Source organism: Sinocyclocheilus rhinocerous, unplaced genomic scaffold (genome assembly GCF_001515625.1).
Source record: "Sinocyclocheilus rhinocerous isolate Xijiao unplaced genomic scaffold, SAMN03320098_v1.1 scaffold857, whole genome shotgun sequence".
Classification (NCBI taxonomy): Eukaryota; Metazoa; Chordata; class Actinopteri; order Cypriniformes; family Cyprinidae; genus Sinocyclocheilus; species Sinocyclocheilus rhinocerous.
Window position 1 is genome coordinate 228,352 of NW_015632715.1, and position 17,383 is coordinate 245,734.

The 17,383-nt window shown below is 36.4% G+C and overlaps 1 protein-coding gene across 2 annotated transcripts; it reads left to right on the plus strand.

Annotated features, from left to right (window-relative positions):
• Nucleotides 1–8,902: 8,902 nt before the first annotated feature.
• LOC107742770 (nucleotide-binding oligomerization domain-containing protein 2-like) lies at nt 8,903–15,368 on the plus strand. Of its 2 annotated transcripts, XM_016555809.1 has the most exons (11): nt 8,903–9,696; nt 10,045–10,573; nt 10,906–11,032; nt 11,321–13,085; nt 13,470–13,553; nt 13,657–13,740; nt 13,884–13,967; nt 14,060–14,143; nt 14,343–14,426; nt 14,543–14,626; nt 15,233–15,368. In XM_016555809.1, the coding sequence occupies exons 2-11, from the start codon at nt 10,094–10,096 to the stop codon at nt 15,303–15,305; spliced, it is 2,949 nt and encodes a 982-aa protein (XP_016411295.1). In that variant the 5' UTR covers nt 8,903–9,696; nt 10,045–10,093; the 3' UTR covers nt 15,306–15,368. The 2 variants fall into 2 exon arrangements, with proteins under 2 accessions (XP_016411295.1, XP_016411296.1); XM_016555810.1 differs by lacking the exon at nt 8,903–9,696 and having other exon boundaries at nt 10,042–10,573.
• The last annotated feature ends 2,015 nt before the right edge of the window (nt 15,369–17,383 follow it).

A 17,383-nucleotide genomic window follows, 5' to 3' on the forward strand; every position in this document is an offset into this window, starting at 1 on the left:
CTATTTTTAACTGTTTTAAATTCATTTTAAACTTCTTAAATCAATTGTTTTAATCATTTTCAATGTTTTTAAATTCCTTGTTTTATTGTTGTGATTATTTTTTTTCTTTTCTTTTATGTAAAGCACTTTGAATTACCATTGTGTATGAAATGTGCTATACAAATAAACTTGCCTTGCCTTGCCTTGCCTAAGGGTGATATTGGCAAACTTTCACCTGTAGTAAGTCAGTCTTGTCACTAGGAATGTACTAAAACCTTTGGAACATAAAAAAAACTATTTGGTGAATTACAGTATTGGTTTTTGCAGATTAATTATGTACTGTATGTACAGTAAGAAAGAAATTGGCAAAATCTCACCTGTAGTAAGTCAGTCTCATAACTACAAATGTACTACAGCCTTTGGAACATAAAAAAACCCTTTTGGTCAATTACAGTAATGGTTTTTGCAGATTAATTATGTACTGTATGTACAGTAAGAAAGAAATTGGCAAAATCTCACCTGTAGTAAGTCAGTCTCATAACTACAAATGTACTACAGCCTTTGGAACATAAAAAAACCCTTTTGGTCAATTACAGTAATGGTTTTTGCAGATTAATTATGTACTGTATGTACAGTAAGAAAGAAATTGGCAAAATCTCACCTGTAGTAAGTCAGTCTCATAACTACAAATGTACTACAGCCTTTGGAACATAAAAAAACCCTTTTGGTCAATTACAGTAATGGTTTTTGCAGATTAATTATGTACTGTATGTACAGTAAGAAAGAAATTGGCAAAATCTCACCTGTAGTAAGTCAGTCTCATAACTACAAATGTACTACAGCCTTTGGAACATAAAAAAACCCTTTTGGTCAATTACAGTAATGGTTTTTGCAGATTAATTATGTACTGTATGTACAGTAAGAAAGAAATTGGCAAAATCTCACCTGTAGTAAGTCAGTCTCATAACTACAAATGTACTACAGCCTTTGGAACATAAAAAAACCCTTTTGGTCAATTACAGTAATGGTTTTTGCAGATTAATTATGTACTGTATGTACAGTAAGAAAGAAATTGGCAAAATCTCACCTGTAGTAAGTCAGTCTCATAACTACAAATGTACTACAGCCTTTGGAACATAAAAAAACCCTTTTGGTCAATTACAGTAATGGTTTTTGCAGATTAATTATGTACTGTATGTACAGTAAGAAAGAAATTGGCAAAATCTCACCTGTAGTAAGTCAGTCTCATAACTACAAATGTACTACAGCCTTTGGAACATAAAAAAACCCTTTTGGTCAATTACAGTAATGGTTTTTGCAGATTAATTATGTACTGTATGTACAGTAAGAAAGAAATTGGCAAAATCTCACCTGTAGTAAGTCAGTCTCATAACTACAAATGTACTACAGCCTTTGGAACATAAAAAAACCCTTTTGGTCAATTACAGTAATGGTTTTTGCAGATTAATTATGTACTGTATGTACAGTAAGAAAGAAATTGGCAAAATCTCACCTGTAGTAAGTCAGTCTCATAACTACAAATGTACTACAGCCTTTGGAACATAAAAAAACCCTTTTGGTCAATTACAGTAATGGTTTTTGCAGATTAATTATGTACTGTATGTACAGTAAGAAAGAAATTGGCAAAATCTCACCTGTAGTAAGTCAGTCTCATAACTACAAATGTACTACAGCCTTTGGAACATAAAAAAACCCTTTTGGTCAATTACAGTAATGGTTTTTGCAGATTAATTATGTACTGTATGTACAGTAAGAAAGAAATTGGCAAAATCTCACCTGTAGTAAGTCAGTCTCATAACTACAAATGTACTACAGCCTTTGGAACATAAAAAAACCCTTTTGGTCAATTACAGTAATGGTTTTTGCAGATTAATTATGTACTGTATGTACAGTAAGAAAGAAATTGGCAAAATCTCACCTGTAGTAAGTCAGTCTCATAACTACAAATGTACTACAGCCTTTGGAACATAAAAAAACCCTTTTGGTCAATTACAGTAATGGTTTTTGCAGATTAATTATGTACTGTATGTACAGTAAGAAAGAAATTGGCAAAATCTCACCTGTAGTAAGTCAGTCTCATAACTACAAATGTACTACAGCCTTTGGAACATAAAAAAACCCTTTTGGTCAATTACAGTAATGGTTTTTGCAGATTAATTATGTACTGTATGTACAGTAAGAAAGAAATTGGCAAAATCTCACCTGTAGTAAGTCAGTCTCATAACTACAAATGTACTACAGCCTTTGGAACATAAAAAAACCCTTTTGGTCAATTACAGTAATGGTTTTTGCAGATTAATTATGTACTGTATGTACAGTAAGAAAGAAATTGGCAAAATCTCACCTGTAGTAAGTCAGTCTCATAACTACAAATGTACTACAGCCTTTGGAACATAAAAAAACCCTTTTGGTCAATTACAGTAATGGTTTTTGCAGATTAATTATGTACTGTATGTACAGTAAGAAAGAAATTGGCAAAATCTCACCTGTAGTAAGTCAGTCTCATAACTACAAATGTACTACAGCCTTTGGAACATAAAAAAACCCTTTTGGTCAATTACAGTAATGGTTTTTGCAGATTAATTATGTACTGTATGTACAGTAAGAAAGAAATTGGCAAAATCTCACCTGTAGTAAGTCAGTCTCATAACTACAAATGTACTACAGCCTTTGGAACATAAAAAAACCCTTTTGGTCAATTACAGTAATGGTTTTTGCAGATTAATTATGTACTGTATGTACAGTAAGAAAGAAATTGGCAAAATCTCACCTGTAGTAAGTCAGTCTCATAACTACAAATGTACTACAGCCTTTGGAACATAAAAAAACCCTTTTGGTCAATTACAGTAATGGTTTTTGCAGATTAATTATGTACTGTATGTACAGTAAGAAAGAAATTGGCAAAATCTCACCTGTAGTAAGTCAGTCTCATAACTACAAATGTACTACAGCCTTTGGAACATAAAAAAACCCTTTTGGTCAATTACAGTAATGGTTTTTGCAGATTAATTATGTACTGTATGTACAGTAAGAAAGAAATTGGCAAAATCTCACCTGTAGTAAGTCAGTCTCATAACTACAAATGTACTACAGCCTTTGGAACATAAAAAAACCCTTTTGGTCAATTACAGTAATGGTTTTTGCAGATTAATTATGTACTGTATGTACAGTAAGAAAGAAATTGGCAAAATCTCACCTGTAGTAAGTCAGTCTCATAACTACAAATGTACTACAGCCTTTGGAACATAAAAAAACCCTTTTGGTCAATTACAGTAATGGTTTTTGCAGATTAATTATGTACTGTATGTACAGTAAGAAAGAAATTGGCAAAATCTCACCTGTAGTAAGTCAGTCTCATAACTACAAATGTACTACAGCCTTTGGAACATAAAAAAACCCTTTTGGTCAATTACAGTAATGGTTTTTGCAGATTAATTATGTACTGTATGTACAGTAAGAAAGAAATTGGCAAAATCTCACCTGTAGTAAGTCAGTCTCATAACTACAAATGTACTACAGCCTTTGGAACATAAAAAAACCCTTTTGGTCAATTACAGTAATGGTTTTTGCAGATTAATTATGTACTGTATGTACAGTAAGAAAGAAATTGGCAAAATCTCACCTGTAGTAAGTCAGTCTCATAACTACAAATGTACTACAGCCTTTGGAACATAAAAAAACCCTTTTGGTCAATTACAGTAATGGTTTTTGCAGATTAATTATGTACTGTATGTACAGTAAGAAAGAAATTGGCAAAATCTCACCTGTAGTAAGTCAGTCTCATAACTACAAATGTACTACAGCCTTTGGAACATAAAAAAACCCTTTTGGTCAATTACAGTAATGGTTTTTGCAGATTAATTATGTACTGTATGTACAGTAAGAAAGAAATTGGCAAAATCTCACCTGTAGTAAGTCAGTCTCATAACTACAAATGTACTACAGCCTTTGGAACATAAAAAAACCCTTTTGGTCAATTACAGTAATGGTTTTTGCAGATTAATTATGTACTGTATGTACAGTAAGAAAGAAATTGGCAAAATCTCACCTGTAGTAAGTCAGTCTCATAACTACAAATGTACTACAGCCTTTGGAACATAAAAAAACCCTTTTGGTCAATTACAGTAATGGTTTTTGCAGATTAATTATGTACTGTATGTACAGTAAGAAAGAAATTGGCAAAATCTCACCTGTAGTAAGTCAGTCTCATAACTACAAATGTACTACAGCCTTTGGAACATAAAAAAACCCTTTTGGTCAATTACAGTAATGGTTTTTGCAGATTAATTATGTACTGTATGTACAGTAGGGAAGATATTGGCAAAATTCCACCTGTAGTAAGTCAGTCTTGTAACTACAAATGTACTACAACCTTTGGAACATGAAAAAAAAAAACTTTTGGTGAATTATAAAATAGTAAAATAGAAAAGTTGTGTACTTTGTACATACAGTAAGGGAGATATTGTCTATGGCGACATATTGGTTAAATATGTTCGGTCAGTTTGCCCACAAGACATTTACTATGGCGTTGTAAACATAAATTGTATTAATTACTGGACTTCTTTTTGTACTGAGAGGTAAATTTGCAGACGGTCCCTAAAGCAGCCTAGGCGAATGTCTGGCGAATATCAAACCTAAAACTAACTTTACCGCGCTTAGATATTTTAGGCAATATAGAAATCCTGGCCAGGACGCGTCCGGGGAAAATGGCACGTATGGTCACCCTAATTTATTAATCTGTGTTAATGTTAGTTAATAATTCATTCATAGGCAGGATGCTGTAGATGTTCTCCACTAAGGATAGGAGCATGACATTTTCACAGTGTGAGTCTAATTGAATTACATTCCAATTATTCTTCTTATCTGCATATGACATTACATATAGTCCTTGATATGTTAATTCCATGCATACACACTGTTCAATTTTTTTCAAATGTGTAAACGGGACGTTGTTAGCCCTGGTTATCTTCCACAAGCTGTGATGAAGTCTATCAGATGCCAACAAAACGAGGAAGAGAGAGAGAGAGAGAGTGCATATGGGAGAGCGAGGCACCAAAAAGTTCCATTGGTTTTGAGTAGATCATTGGGGCTCTTTATTTTTGAAACATCAAAGGGCTTGTGTCTGCTTTGATGTGGCAGCATGCTGTTTAAGGTACAGAGTGAATGGAAAGATGTCAAGCTGCAAGGTGCCTCTGTAGTTTGCGAGGAGGGCTCTGCAGAGTAGCAGATGAAAGGACCAAACAGGGTTTGATAATGAATGTCCAACAAGTAGCCCATCTCAGGCAGTGCTCACGCAGCGGGAGCCAGAGCTAACCTTCAACGACGCACACAACGCCCCGCACTCCTCCTCTAACTATCGCTCACTCCCTCGCTCTCTTTTTAGCCGTCCGCTGAAAACTGCCGAGAAGTGAGCTTTAATCTTCTCGTCAATTAAAACTCAATACAAAAGCAACCGCACAAACACACAAATAAAGGCGCGTGCCTGCGACTGCGTTCGCAGATGCGATGCAACACGCGCTGGCACTTCTTCTGTTCCATTCTCTCTCTGAAAGACATTTGATCTCTTTCTTTTTGACAGAGCATGTCTCTCTAAACTCCGCACTAATTGGCTTCCAATTTCACCAAGACTCGACTCAATTAGGACATCGCTTACCAGCTTGCCTCCCCGGTCTGTTTGAAGCCATTGTCCACCGCTGTGCTGGCAGAGTTTTACATCAGACTCTCAAACACCTATTTCTTTGATGTGCTATTTCAGAAAAAGAGCGCGAACTGACAATGTCCTGCAACGCATGCGTGATGAAGTGTTGTTAGGCTGAACGCAACTGAAGTCTGATCAAACGGAAGAACAAACTTGTTCAAATGAGACTATCTATCTTAATTGATGGTTTTTATAGAACTAGATGCTATATAAATTGTGTTGTCATGAAGGTGTGCTGGGCAGAAATACAAATTTATGTCTGTTACATAGTTTTCATTTGATGAAAGCAGACCTCTTCTTTAATAATGTAAACACAGTCCAACACTTTGAGTGCAGACCAGGCTCTAACTTTAAAGATTATTTATATAGAAAGTATGTGGGCTATTTTAGACTTGTGAAAAGTGGATAGCCTATTCATTTCACGTTCTCTCGGGTACATGTGGTATGAACCACATGTATCGTCCACAAATGTTAGCCTATCACATGGTCACCCCGTCATGCTGAGGGGACAGTGAAAATCCTGCATCTCTTCATGTCCTCCAATATTTACAATGACAAGAAATGACAAAAACATTTATGCTAAGGGAGTTTAATTCACGGTACTTCTCTGATTAGGATATTAGCATTTCTGTCAGAACTCTGCTCTCTGTACCCCAACAGTCTTTGTGGAAAATCAACATGACAACCCACACCTCACTGTTTGTTATTACATCTGTCATTCTCGGACTCGTCAGAGCTGTATATTCTACACCAATAAGAGAGATGACAAACTAATAATGGCACATGAGGAAATATGAGATAAAGCAATCATGACAAAACAACAGGCAATAAAGGAACAAAACAACTCTATTTCTCATGCTTTTATTATGTAGATCAAAGACAAAGACAGACTGGAGAAGCCACATATCTCTGGCACACATACACACACACTTTAGGTATAAAGAACGTTTTTGCATTGCTTACAACTGTTTGAGTATTATGCCAATAAGCCTGGTTTGACCAGGGCATCTAATTTCATTTTCTTGGCTAAAATCCTTAATATTTTTCCTAGCTCTGAAGCTTTTTTTTTTTTTTTTTTGATGAGAGTTTTGCGTGTGTAACAGTGCAACTTCTAAAAAATCTGAGATAAAAAAAAAACTAGAGTAAGAAAGCTGTAGCACACTGAAGGTAATCTGTTTACAATGTCTGCCTGGCCCTGCACACTACTGCTCTGTTCCTCAGCTGAGTCACTGGCTAATTGTGTTGTCACTGTCAGCACATGTCAGCTGGCCACTGCATGACTGTCCTTCTGTATCCAATGCAATGCCAGAAATGCACCACATTCAGCATGATAGACAAGTTCATTGAGAGATACTAAAGAGAGTGAGTCCGTTAGCTAATTTGGTTGTCTCTCCTCAGTAGAAGAAAATGGCCATTACTGTTGTGCAGAATTGTTTATTATGGTCTCCATTCCATGGCCTTTTGCCAAAAAGGCTCTGTCTTTTACACTGTGGATGACAGAGCTACAGAGGGATGGAGACATCATGCTGATCAGCTCTGGTCTCATCAAAGCCAGACAGCCCCCAAACAGGATCAACACCAAACCCTCACAGCACCTTCCACTGCCCAGACCGCCATAAATGTCATATATTTCTCAGCTGACTGCTGGTTCTCATCATCAGAAGATATCATAATATATTGCTTTACTTGAGCAATTAATACTCCAGAACTGACAATTTAGAATTGCAGACTAAAATAAATAAACGCAATAAACTGCTCAGTATTTACTTGTGGTATGAGTCTGTTCTATAGGCCTACAGAACAGAATAATTTCCTTGAGTGGTTTATAAGCAGTTAAGGGCCACTAAGCAATCAAAAATTATTTAAATAATTTGCTTTTAATTTTAAATTGTCTGAAAATGTTTCTTAAACACTGTTGAGAAATTATAGAAAATGTGCACAGATAGTAGTATAAAAAAAAAACTAAAATAATTAAAATAAATAAATAAATAAATAAAAATACAGGCTGAACACAAGACTATTAACATACAACTATGGACTATAAATATAAAATATTTATTAAAGCTCACTGCATTTTTTCTCATGAGTTAATTTAATACTTACATTTTTTATTTAAAATTGTAATTAATTTAATTCAATACTTATTGTAATTCATGGGGTTATTATACAATAATTACAAGAGTTACATTCCAGACATAATCTCTATCCATTAAAACCTATAGATTAATTAAGTGAAATCATTCAATTTGAATTCCTAAAGTTGCTATTATGACATATCTTCTATTAAAATACGGGAATTTAAATATTTACATATTCATATATCTGTACACAAGTCATAGAATAATTTACCTTTCAAATAAATCTGTTTTACTGGGATTCAGCCTTGTCTGTCATTGGATATTCAATTGTTCAACTAAACTGTCAAAACTCAATTTAAATAGACTAGCTGATTTTGTATTTTTCTTTAATACGAATTATATTAAAAGTCATTTATACATTCTGTAAACGTGTACCCAGGGTAAACTTGCCCCAGGTAGGGCATCTTTCCCCAGTAAGTTGGGGTAAGATAGCCTCTTTGAATAATTTTACATTTTGAGGAGAGAGGAGAGACCCCCCGCCCATTCATTCATTAATTCAATCATTCATTCATTCATTTTGTGCTATGTTTCTATTTATTTCCATTTTAAAATCACATTGGCTGGTTCAGCATCAACCTGCAAATTCTAAACTTATTTCTAAATATGTTGCAATTTAAAAGTAGGTAAATGCATATTGTTCTTAAAGGAATAGTTCACCCAAAAATGAAAATTCTGTCATCATGTACTCACCCTCATGTCGTTCCAAACCTGTATGAGTTGCTTTCTTATGTTGAACACAAAAGAAGATATCTCATATGGTGGTTGCCATTGACTTCCATAGTATTTTTTTTTCCTACTATGGAAGTCAATGGCAACCACCAACTGTTTGATTACCAGCAATCTTCAAAATATCTTCTTTTGTGTTCAACATAAGAAAGCAACTCATACAGGTTTGGAACGACATGAGGGTGAGTAAATGATGACATAATTTTCATTTTTGGGTGAACTATCCCTTTAAGGGGGCATCCCCCATCTTCCCTAACATATGATGCTAGACTTCCCTCTTGTGTTTGAAGTGTGGTTCTGCATCCTTCTTTACAACTGTGAAAGTGGCGTCCATGTTTACTTTTCAAAGCCGTAAGACGCCAAAACAGCGCTACGTTTATTATTTTGTCTGTCATCTAGGGAGTGACTCGTTTAACCTTCCGCGTTTAAACGCGGTTGTCACGCCCCAAACTTTGCCTACATGACCCGAGGAGCGTTGGACCACATGAGCACCACCCTCCTGATGTGACAGCAGAAGTTTTATAGCTTTATATTGAGTAAAATTAGGGTTTACGGGACAAAAAAGCAATTAGTAACAGCAGTCTTTGTATTTGACACTAACTTTACGCAGTATCAGCGATGAGAAGCCTATAATTCAAAACTTTTTAAAACTGAAGCAGATAGTTATGTGAGTATTAAATCAAAGTTTTTGACACATTGTGCAAAACAACAATCACTTACTGACGTGTAAACAAAGTGTCACAACACCCTCGGTCTTCTCTGCAACCGTTTTAGGGTAAGACTTCTTTTTATGAGTAAACCGACTCGACAATAAGGACTTCCTGAAGATTCGGACATCAGCGCCTCTTTCACTTTCAGTTCGGACGATCATTACCATAAAGTGGCTAAACGGACTGTAAGGACAGATAAGCATGTGTTCGTGGCGTTTTCATATCATAGTTACGGAATATCTAGTAAATAGACGTTTGTAATCGTTTTTCGTTTGCGATATAATTTCGAAAATTTCAAATGACACAGACGCTTTTGTTCTTAAATGATAGCCTACGCGTACAGGTATGATCATGAATGAGACATTTACTTTACCTTTATAGTGGGGGAACAATGACGTTCAGGAGATATTTCGTACCTTGTCTGGTAAGTGTTTTTATTTCTTTATTTAATTTAACGTCATTGTTTCCTAATGTCTTCGGAGTATATTTATTCAAAGCCATTTTTATAATGTTACTTACTTAACTAAAAGTACAATCAACACGTCCTAATCTAGACGTAAGTTTAGGAAAAATAAACAAAGGGAACACAGACCGCTTTTGGAAAAAATGAGGAAATTAGTGCCTAAATTTACTCTAGCTGTTCAGAGTATTAGCCTATAATAAAATGTATGACATCTCTTTGATATCTAATAAATGCAACAATATAAATGTACAAATGGTTCATTAGTGAGACGTTGTGATGTTGTTGGTCTTCTCTGTCTCATCCCTATAGTTGGGTTCTGATTGTGACTGTTGGTTTTGAGACAAGGCGGAGTACCACTATGAGCACTCACCAGTTGATCCTAAAACAGCGTAAAGAGCTTCTGGCAGTCCTGTGTGGTGGAGGAAGTGCCGAACCTCTGGATTGTGTTCTGGACCTGCTCCTGGCTTGGGAGGTTCTTATCTGGGAGGATTACCTAAGCATACAAGTGGCAGAGAAAGCTCTAAGTTACAAAGTCAGGCAACTTTTAGATGTGGTATATGATAAAGGAGAAGATGCATGCAGCCTTCTCTTGGCTGCGATGAACCAGGTCTTACCTGAAGAGCAGAAGGCTGGGCTGTGTTTTGGGAAAGAATGTGCTGAGGTGGGCAAGAACAGACCAGACACTGCAACTTTAACGTTACTGGCTGACAGGCCAGTGTTAGTGAGAAAGCTCAGAGATAATATTGACGGAGCATTGAATGTTTTACTAACAACTGGCTGCTTCACCATTAAAGATTGTGATGTGGTGCAACTACCTGTATACACACCCTCACAGCAGGTAACTTATCCGAACACTACTTTAATCCATTAATTAGTTTATTTGTGTTATGAAATCCCTGACATTTAGTGTACTTCATGACTAACTGTCATGTAATTTTCCTCATGACTACTCCTTGGTACTGACTGTTGAATTACTGAACAATTTTCAGACAATTGCCAATTGAAATTTGTCACACTGTGATATATATATCATACATACTCTGAAAATTTAACTATTTTCCTATAGTACTTGATAAGTGCAATTCAGTTTGGCATGTAAATATTTCAAGCTTGTTAACAGTAAATGTCAATTACTTGTGGATAGACAGTGATCTTGTTGGATTGTGGCAGGTTCGGAGGCTGTTAGACCAAGTCAGGTTTAAAGGGGAAACAGCTGCAAAGACCTTACTACAGTATCTAGAGCAAACAGAGACAACCAGACCAAACCCTGAAGATAAAGAAAATCATCTTTCTGCCAGTATGAGACATTTTTCAGTTGTGTGGACAGGGTATCTTTGCATGTCTTTGTCTTCGGTGTTACTGTCTGTCAAGATGGGTATAATTATGTTGGCACTTATAATTACATTGTCACTATATTAAATATAAATATGTAAATAATTTAACAAATGCAATTTTAAAATCGTTTTTACCTTCCATTATTTTCTTTATCATAGTTACAAGCTCAAAAACATAACTTTAAATGTACTGAATACAACCTATACATTTGTCAATACAGTTTGTCTTTTACTTTACATTGTTTCTCCAGATTGTATGCGTTACCAGAAGAAGCTGCAAAGCTCTGTTGCTGCCCAGTCCCATTCCCTTAGCACATATGGCGGGACAGGACATTTCTCCTTGGATGACATTTACACCGATGGACTTCTTGAAGTAATAGATGGCTCTGGTGAAACTACTATGCTAGGGCTGGAGGATGTGGTGGGTCCCGTTGGGACTCTTAATGAAGATGCTGACACCTTTCTTGTGTCTGGGGAGGCAGGAAGTGGCAAAAGCACACTGCTTCAGCGACTGCACTTGCTCTGGGCAAGAGAAGCTTTGCTCACAAACACTTTCCTGCTGTTCCCCTTCAGTTGCCGCAAGCTGAACGCAGAGCACAGAGAGCTGTCTCTGAAAGAGCTCCTCTTCCTGCACTGCTGCTGGCCTGATCGAGGTCAGGATGAGGTTTTCCAGTTCATCCTAGACCATCCTAATTTGGTCCTCTTTACTTTTGATGGGCTCGATGAGTTTAAACAGGGTTTCACAGATGAAGAGCGCCACTGCTGCCCCACAAAGCAAGTGCCTATACCTGTTTTGCTTTTCAATCTGTTGCAGGGTACGCTAATGAAGGGCGTTATGAAGGTGGTCACTAGCAGGCCACAGGCTGTGGGCCCATCCCTGAAGCACTATCTCCGCAAAGAAGTGCTCCTGAAGGGTTTTTCTCCTGGAGGTATTGATTGCTTTGTTAAGAAACATCACAGTGACCCTGCTATGGCTAGACGTGTCTTAGAGTCCCTCCAGGCTAACACGGTTTTGCTAAGTCTTTGCCACATCCCAGTCTTCTGCTGGATTGTGACCAAGTGCCACCAGGAGCTTCTGGGTGGTCAAGATGGTATTCCCCAGACTATCACTGATGTCTACCTCCTGGTCTTACAGTATTTCTTTCAGCGAAAGTCATCTCAGCCCCAAGGAGTCCTGGGAAAGGCCTGGTTGGAGGAACATTTGGACACAGTGTTAAAACTTGGACAGCTGGCATTGGAAGGTCTGGGAGCCTCTTGTTATGTGTTCTCAGGATATGAGCTGCAAAGAATTGGGCTCACAGAACAGGATGTTAGCATGGGCTTCCTCATTTACTGCAATGACCTATCTGTTACAGACTGTAAACGCTATGAATTTCTGCACATCACCTTACAATGCTTCTTCGCTGCTCTCTATGTCGTTCTGAATAGTAAAAAAAATCGATCTGTTATCTACAGACTCTTTCAGCCCCAGTACAAGCAGTTGTCGGGCCTGTCTCAAAGATGTCTGGGACACTGCATTGACAGTTCGGTAGAGGGGGTGGAGTCCCGTGTGACAGAGACACTGAACCTCCAGATTACAGCTCAGTTTGTGTCAGGACTTTTATCCCAGCGGCACCATAATCTCTTGCTGGATTGCTGTCCTACTGCTGTGCGGGAACGCAAGGCCAAGCAGGTAGTTAAGTCTTTGTCTAAAGGTATGCAGAGACATTTCAAGTCCATTCCTCGGCCTGTAGAGGGTGAAAAAAAGAGCATGCATGCCATGCCAAGTTTTGTTTGGCTAATTAAGTGTATCTATGAAATGCAAGACAGCAGTATTGCTCAAGATACCATGGCTAAGTTGGACGTTGAGCACCTGAAGCTCACCTACTGTAACATTGGACCAGTGGAATGTACTGCGCTGGCGTATGTGCTGAAGTACCTGCGGAATCCTGTTGGGCTCCAGTTGGACAACAATTCAGTTGGAGATGTGGGCGTGGAGCAGCTTCTTCCATGTCTACATATTTGTCACTCCCTTTAGTAAGATGAGAGGTTAAATGATTGAGGTTTTGTTATAATTGTTGCTTAAAGGAATAGTTCATCCAAAAATTTAAATTTCATCATCTACTTGTTCTTTCAATTACTCAACCTGAATGCATTTCTTTACTCTGTGAAACATGAAAGAAGACATTTTGAAAATGCCTCTTTTTTTTGTCCATATAATGCAAGTCAATTAAGTACAATGTCATTTGGACCCCAACATTTTTCAAAATATCTTACAGAATAAAGAAGGTAATACAGGTTTGGAGTGATGTGGGGAAAAGTACATGGTGACAGATTTTTCATATATGGAAAATGAAAAATTCATTTTCTTTCTGAAAACTGTTTTGCAAATGGATTTATTAGAATTTCTGAATCCTGCAGTTTAAGGAACAATAACATATCAGATGAAGGAATCCGGAAACTTCTGGAAAAGGGAATGACGTGTGAAAGATTCCAAAAAATAGCGTGAGAATATTGAACATCTTAACTCTGCATTTTATGCATAACTTATATTTTATTATATTACTTAGCATAACCAAGCTTCATTACTACCTCAATATTTCTGCAGGCTTTTCAACAACAACCTTACAGATGCTTGCACCCAACACTTTGCTTGGCTGTTAAAATCAAAGCAGAACTTCCTGTCTTTGAGGTCAGTGCTTATTTCAGGTCAGGTTATTATGTGCTTTTTCTGGCCAGTGGGATGCTGATTATTTTAACATTTAACATTTTTTTCAGGTTGTACTGCACATCTTGAACCATGTTTCTCATACAAAATATATAATTGTTTTGTAGACTTGGAAATAATAACATCACATCGCAGGGAGTAGAGCAGCTGGCAGAAGGCCTAAGCTACAACCAGTCTTTGCAGTTTTTAGGGTGAGGTCAATAATGAGAGTAATTCGTTTTTGTATGTTCCAATACTGCGCAATTGTAATAATTGTATTTCCATTCTGACTTTTTATTTCCAGATTTTGGGGTAATAAAATTGGGGACAGGGGAGCTGAGGCATTGGCAGATGCACTGAAAAATAGCACAACGCTAATATGGCTAAGGTAATCTTGTCTTAGTCCTATCTCTTAATCCTATATTACAATAATTCTGCATTCCATGTATATATATGAAAAAAAAAAGTGTATGCTAAATAGTGAAATTGCCCAGTCAAATGAAACTAAATTTGCAGAGCACCAAGCAATGGTATGCACACAGCATGTGTTATTTTTTGTGGGTAGTGATAATGTTGGTTTGTTTCAGTCTGGTGGATAATGGTGTGGGCAGTGCAGGTGCATGTGCTCTGGCGAAACTTATCAGTCAGAGCAAAACTCTGGAGGAATTGTGGTGAGTGACTTATTTAATCCACTTTGTTTGTTATTTATTTATTCATTTATTTCTTTATGAAATTTACATGTCTGTATGCCTGAGATTTACATGCCCTCTCTCTCTCTTTCACTTAGGCTAAATAAAAACTCTATCAGCAGAGAGGGGGTTGAGTGTCTAATAGAGGCACTTAAAATGAACTCTAGTGTTAAGGAAGTCTGGTAAGGTCATATTTAATTATTTTAGCTGACTGTGTGTGCTTGTTTTTACTCAATAAATGTTCATTCATTTCACTTGAGTCAAAGGTCCAATCAGACCAATGTGTGTTTTCTCTAACAGTTGTATTGTATGTTGGTTTTAACTACCTAGTTCAAACCCTCTTAAGTTATATATAAAGTCTGCCAAACTAAATTCCCAATATTATATATTTTTTTCTCATCAATGTATAAACAGGTGAAGACAATAAAACCACAATAGCATACATTCCGTCAAAACTCAACAGAAGTGTTAACAGACAAGTTAAATTGTGTACTCAAGTTGTAACATGTGAAATTTATACATTTGCATATTATTTATTCATTACAATATTTCTGGCCAAAACAATAGTTAGACATTTTTGTATTTTTATTTTTTTTTTACTGTTTAATGAATTATTCATGGTCGTTTAACTGTTTAAATTTTGCTGAAAGGATTATAGTCGGGTGTTTAACTGCAGGTTCCATTGTGACAACTTATACCATTCAATTCGCTTTATTACATTAATACCCATGCCCGGTGAATGGTTTGTGTTAATACAGAGGCTTTTTGCTCTTTTTTTGCTCTTAAAGGCTAAGAGGAAATAATCTGAGCCCAGAGGAAGAGGAGGAACTGAGCAAGCAAGAAAGCAGATTGACCTTCTGAGGGCAAGACAGCTCTGTAAAGCCTGCCACCAAACTGCCAAATCTAATGCCCATCATTTTCCTTTTTTTCATTTACCTAACTGAGGCACACACATATGCACAAGTAGGAAGCCATGGCTTAGCTAGTCAAAAGTGCCTCTCTTGTAAAATGCTTATATGGTGTTGAGGTATAGCTTAAAAGCGAAGTATCCACGGTACTAATCAGAATGTCAGATAGGGCTGGACAATGACTGAGATCCCCTGTTACCATTGTGTCTTGAATCTGTAAAAGTTTCTTTGTAGACAAAAACCTCACAATATTAATAAGGAACATTCAAACTGTCAAGCCAGTACACAATCTGAACTTCTAAAGGAGGGACTGGTAACACACAGGATTTGTATGGCGCTGTCCCTTGCACTGATTCCCAGGTTACATTTATTATACATAGATAGTATTTCATTTAATTTCTTTTTTTTTGTATTGTATATTCATAATCTATTTAAGGTTCGTTACTTGCATCACAGAATGTCAGAGTTTGTTATGATGGTTTTGAATCCTTTTGTTTTAATTACACCTTCTATGACTTATATTAAGTTGCATAATAACCATGGATTTATTTGTTTATTTGTCTTCACACAAAATTCATTAAACATTTGTTTACTGATACAGGAGCTTCCATCTAGGATAAATGTAAAAAAGTACAAAATTAATAATAATAATAAAATAATTTTAATATGCATCCATATTTGCAGTAATAAATAAGTAATAACGACCTAAATGCAGAGGCGGACAAAGTACACAACTCTATTACTTGAGTGAAAGTACAGGTACTGCAGGTCAAATATTACTCCATTACAAGTGAAATTTGTAAAGACAGATTTTTACTTAAGTAAAAGTACAGAAGTTTTAAAAGTACTTAAGTACCAAAAGTAAATTTCCTTTTTTATGTCAATGCACTGTTTTATTATTGTTGTATGTAATACTTGCAATACCTATGAAATAACTTACAATACTGAATACACTGACTAGCTTGTAGTATCTTTGGAATAAAGAGCTTTTAGAATGTTAAAAACTTATGGGGGGAAAACATTAACACCCCTACCCACCCCCACAAAAGCAGGATGGTAGTGATCTCACAGCTCTGACAGTGTGTGCACACATCTATGTGTAGCCATTCATCCACATTTGAACAGAGTGGACAGTGAAATGATAAGTAAGAAAAAAAATCAAACCTGCTTTAAAACCCAGCAACACAACTGTAGCTGTATAACTTTACAACATAAAAGCAAAACAGCAACAGACTTATTTACCATCAAAACAAACATTTTAAAAATGCTGTCTAATCGCGCTTGCAGTACTTTGATGTCACACACAGAACAGTCTGTGCAGTGCTGCTTCAAGTCCAACACCTATTGTGTTTTATTAGGAGATGATTGTGTTTTATTAGGAGACGCACAACAGTTCTTCTGTGGCTTTATAGGTAATATTTTCACTTACACAATTTAGCAAAATCAGACAATATTGTGTCTAATATATACCACAATATTAACTTCTTGTTATTGAATTGTAAATAAATATCACATTTGCAACTGGTCAGTGTTCAAAAAATGATGGGAAATCACTTCATGTAGCCCTTCAAGAGTGATTACTGATTACTGAAAAAAAAGTCATGTTTTAGAGAAGAAAAAAATCACCCACTGACTTTCAAAGCTGCTACATAGTAACGACTTTCTACTTCGAGGACCTTGATAGAAATGTAGTGGAGTGAAAAGTACAATATTTGTCTTTCAAATGTAGTGAAGTTAAAGTCATAAGTTTCCAGAAAAAAATAATACTCAAGTAAAGTACAGATACTCAAAAAGTGTACTTAAGTACAATACTCAAGTAAATGTACTTAGTTACTGTCCGCCTCTGCCTAAATGCTTGGAAGAACTGAAAGGAAATAAACTGTAATGTACAACCTGACACATTGCCAGTTCCTTAAACTCCTCAGCCAAACTACTGGAAAACCCCAAGAGGCGGGGCGAAATAAAAGACATCCGAAATGACCAATCAGAGATATAGCTGTCACTCACTGGCCAATAGGAGAGCAAGTTTCT

What these genes read in the sequence shown, in the direction of transcription:
- LOC107742770 (XM_016555809.1), top strand. Translation starts at nt 10,094, where the DNA reads ATGAGCACTCACCAGTTGATCCTAAAACAGCGTAAAGAGCTTCTGGCA. An exon ending in TATACACACCCTCACAGCAG is followed by an intron (nt 10,574 to 10,905) that starts GTAACTTATCCG and finishes GGATTGTGGCAG; the next exon opens with GTTCGGAGGCTGTTAGACCA. An exon ending in TCTAGTGTTAAGGAAGTCTG is followed by an intron (nt 14,627 to 15,232) that starts GTAAGGTCATAT and finishes TTGCTCTTAAAG; the next exon opens with GCTAAGAGGAAATAATCTGA.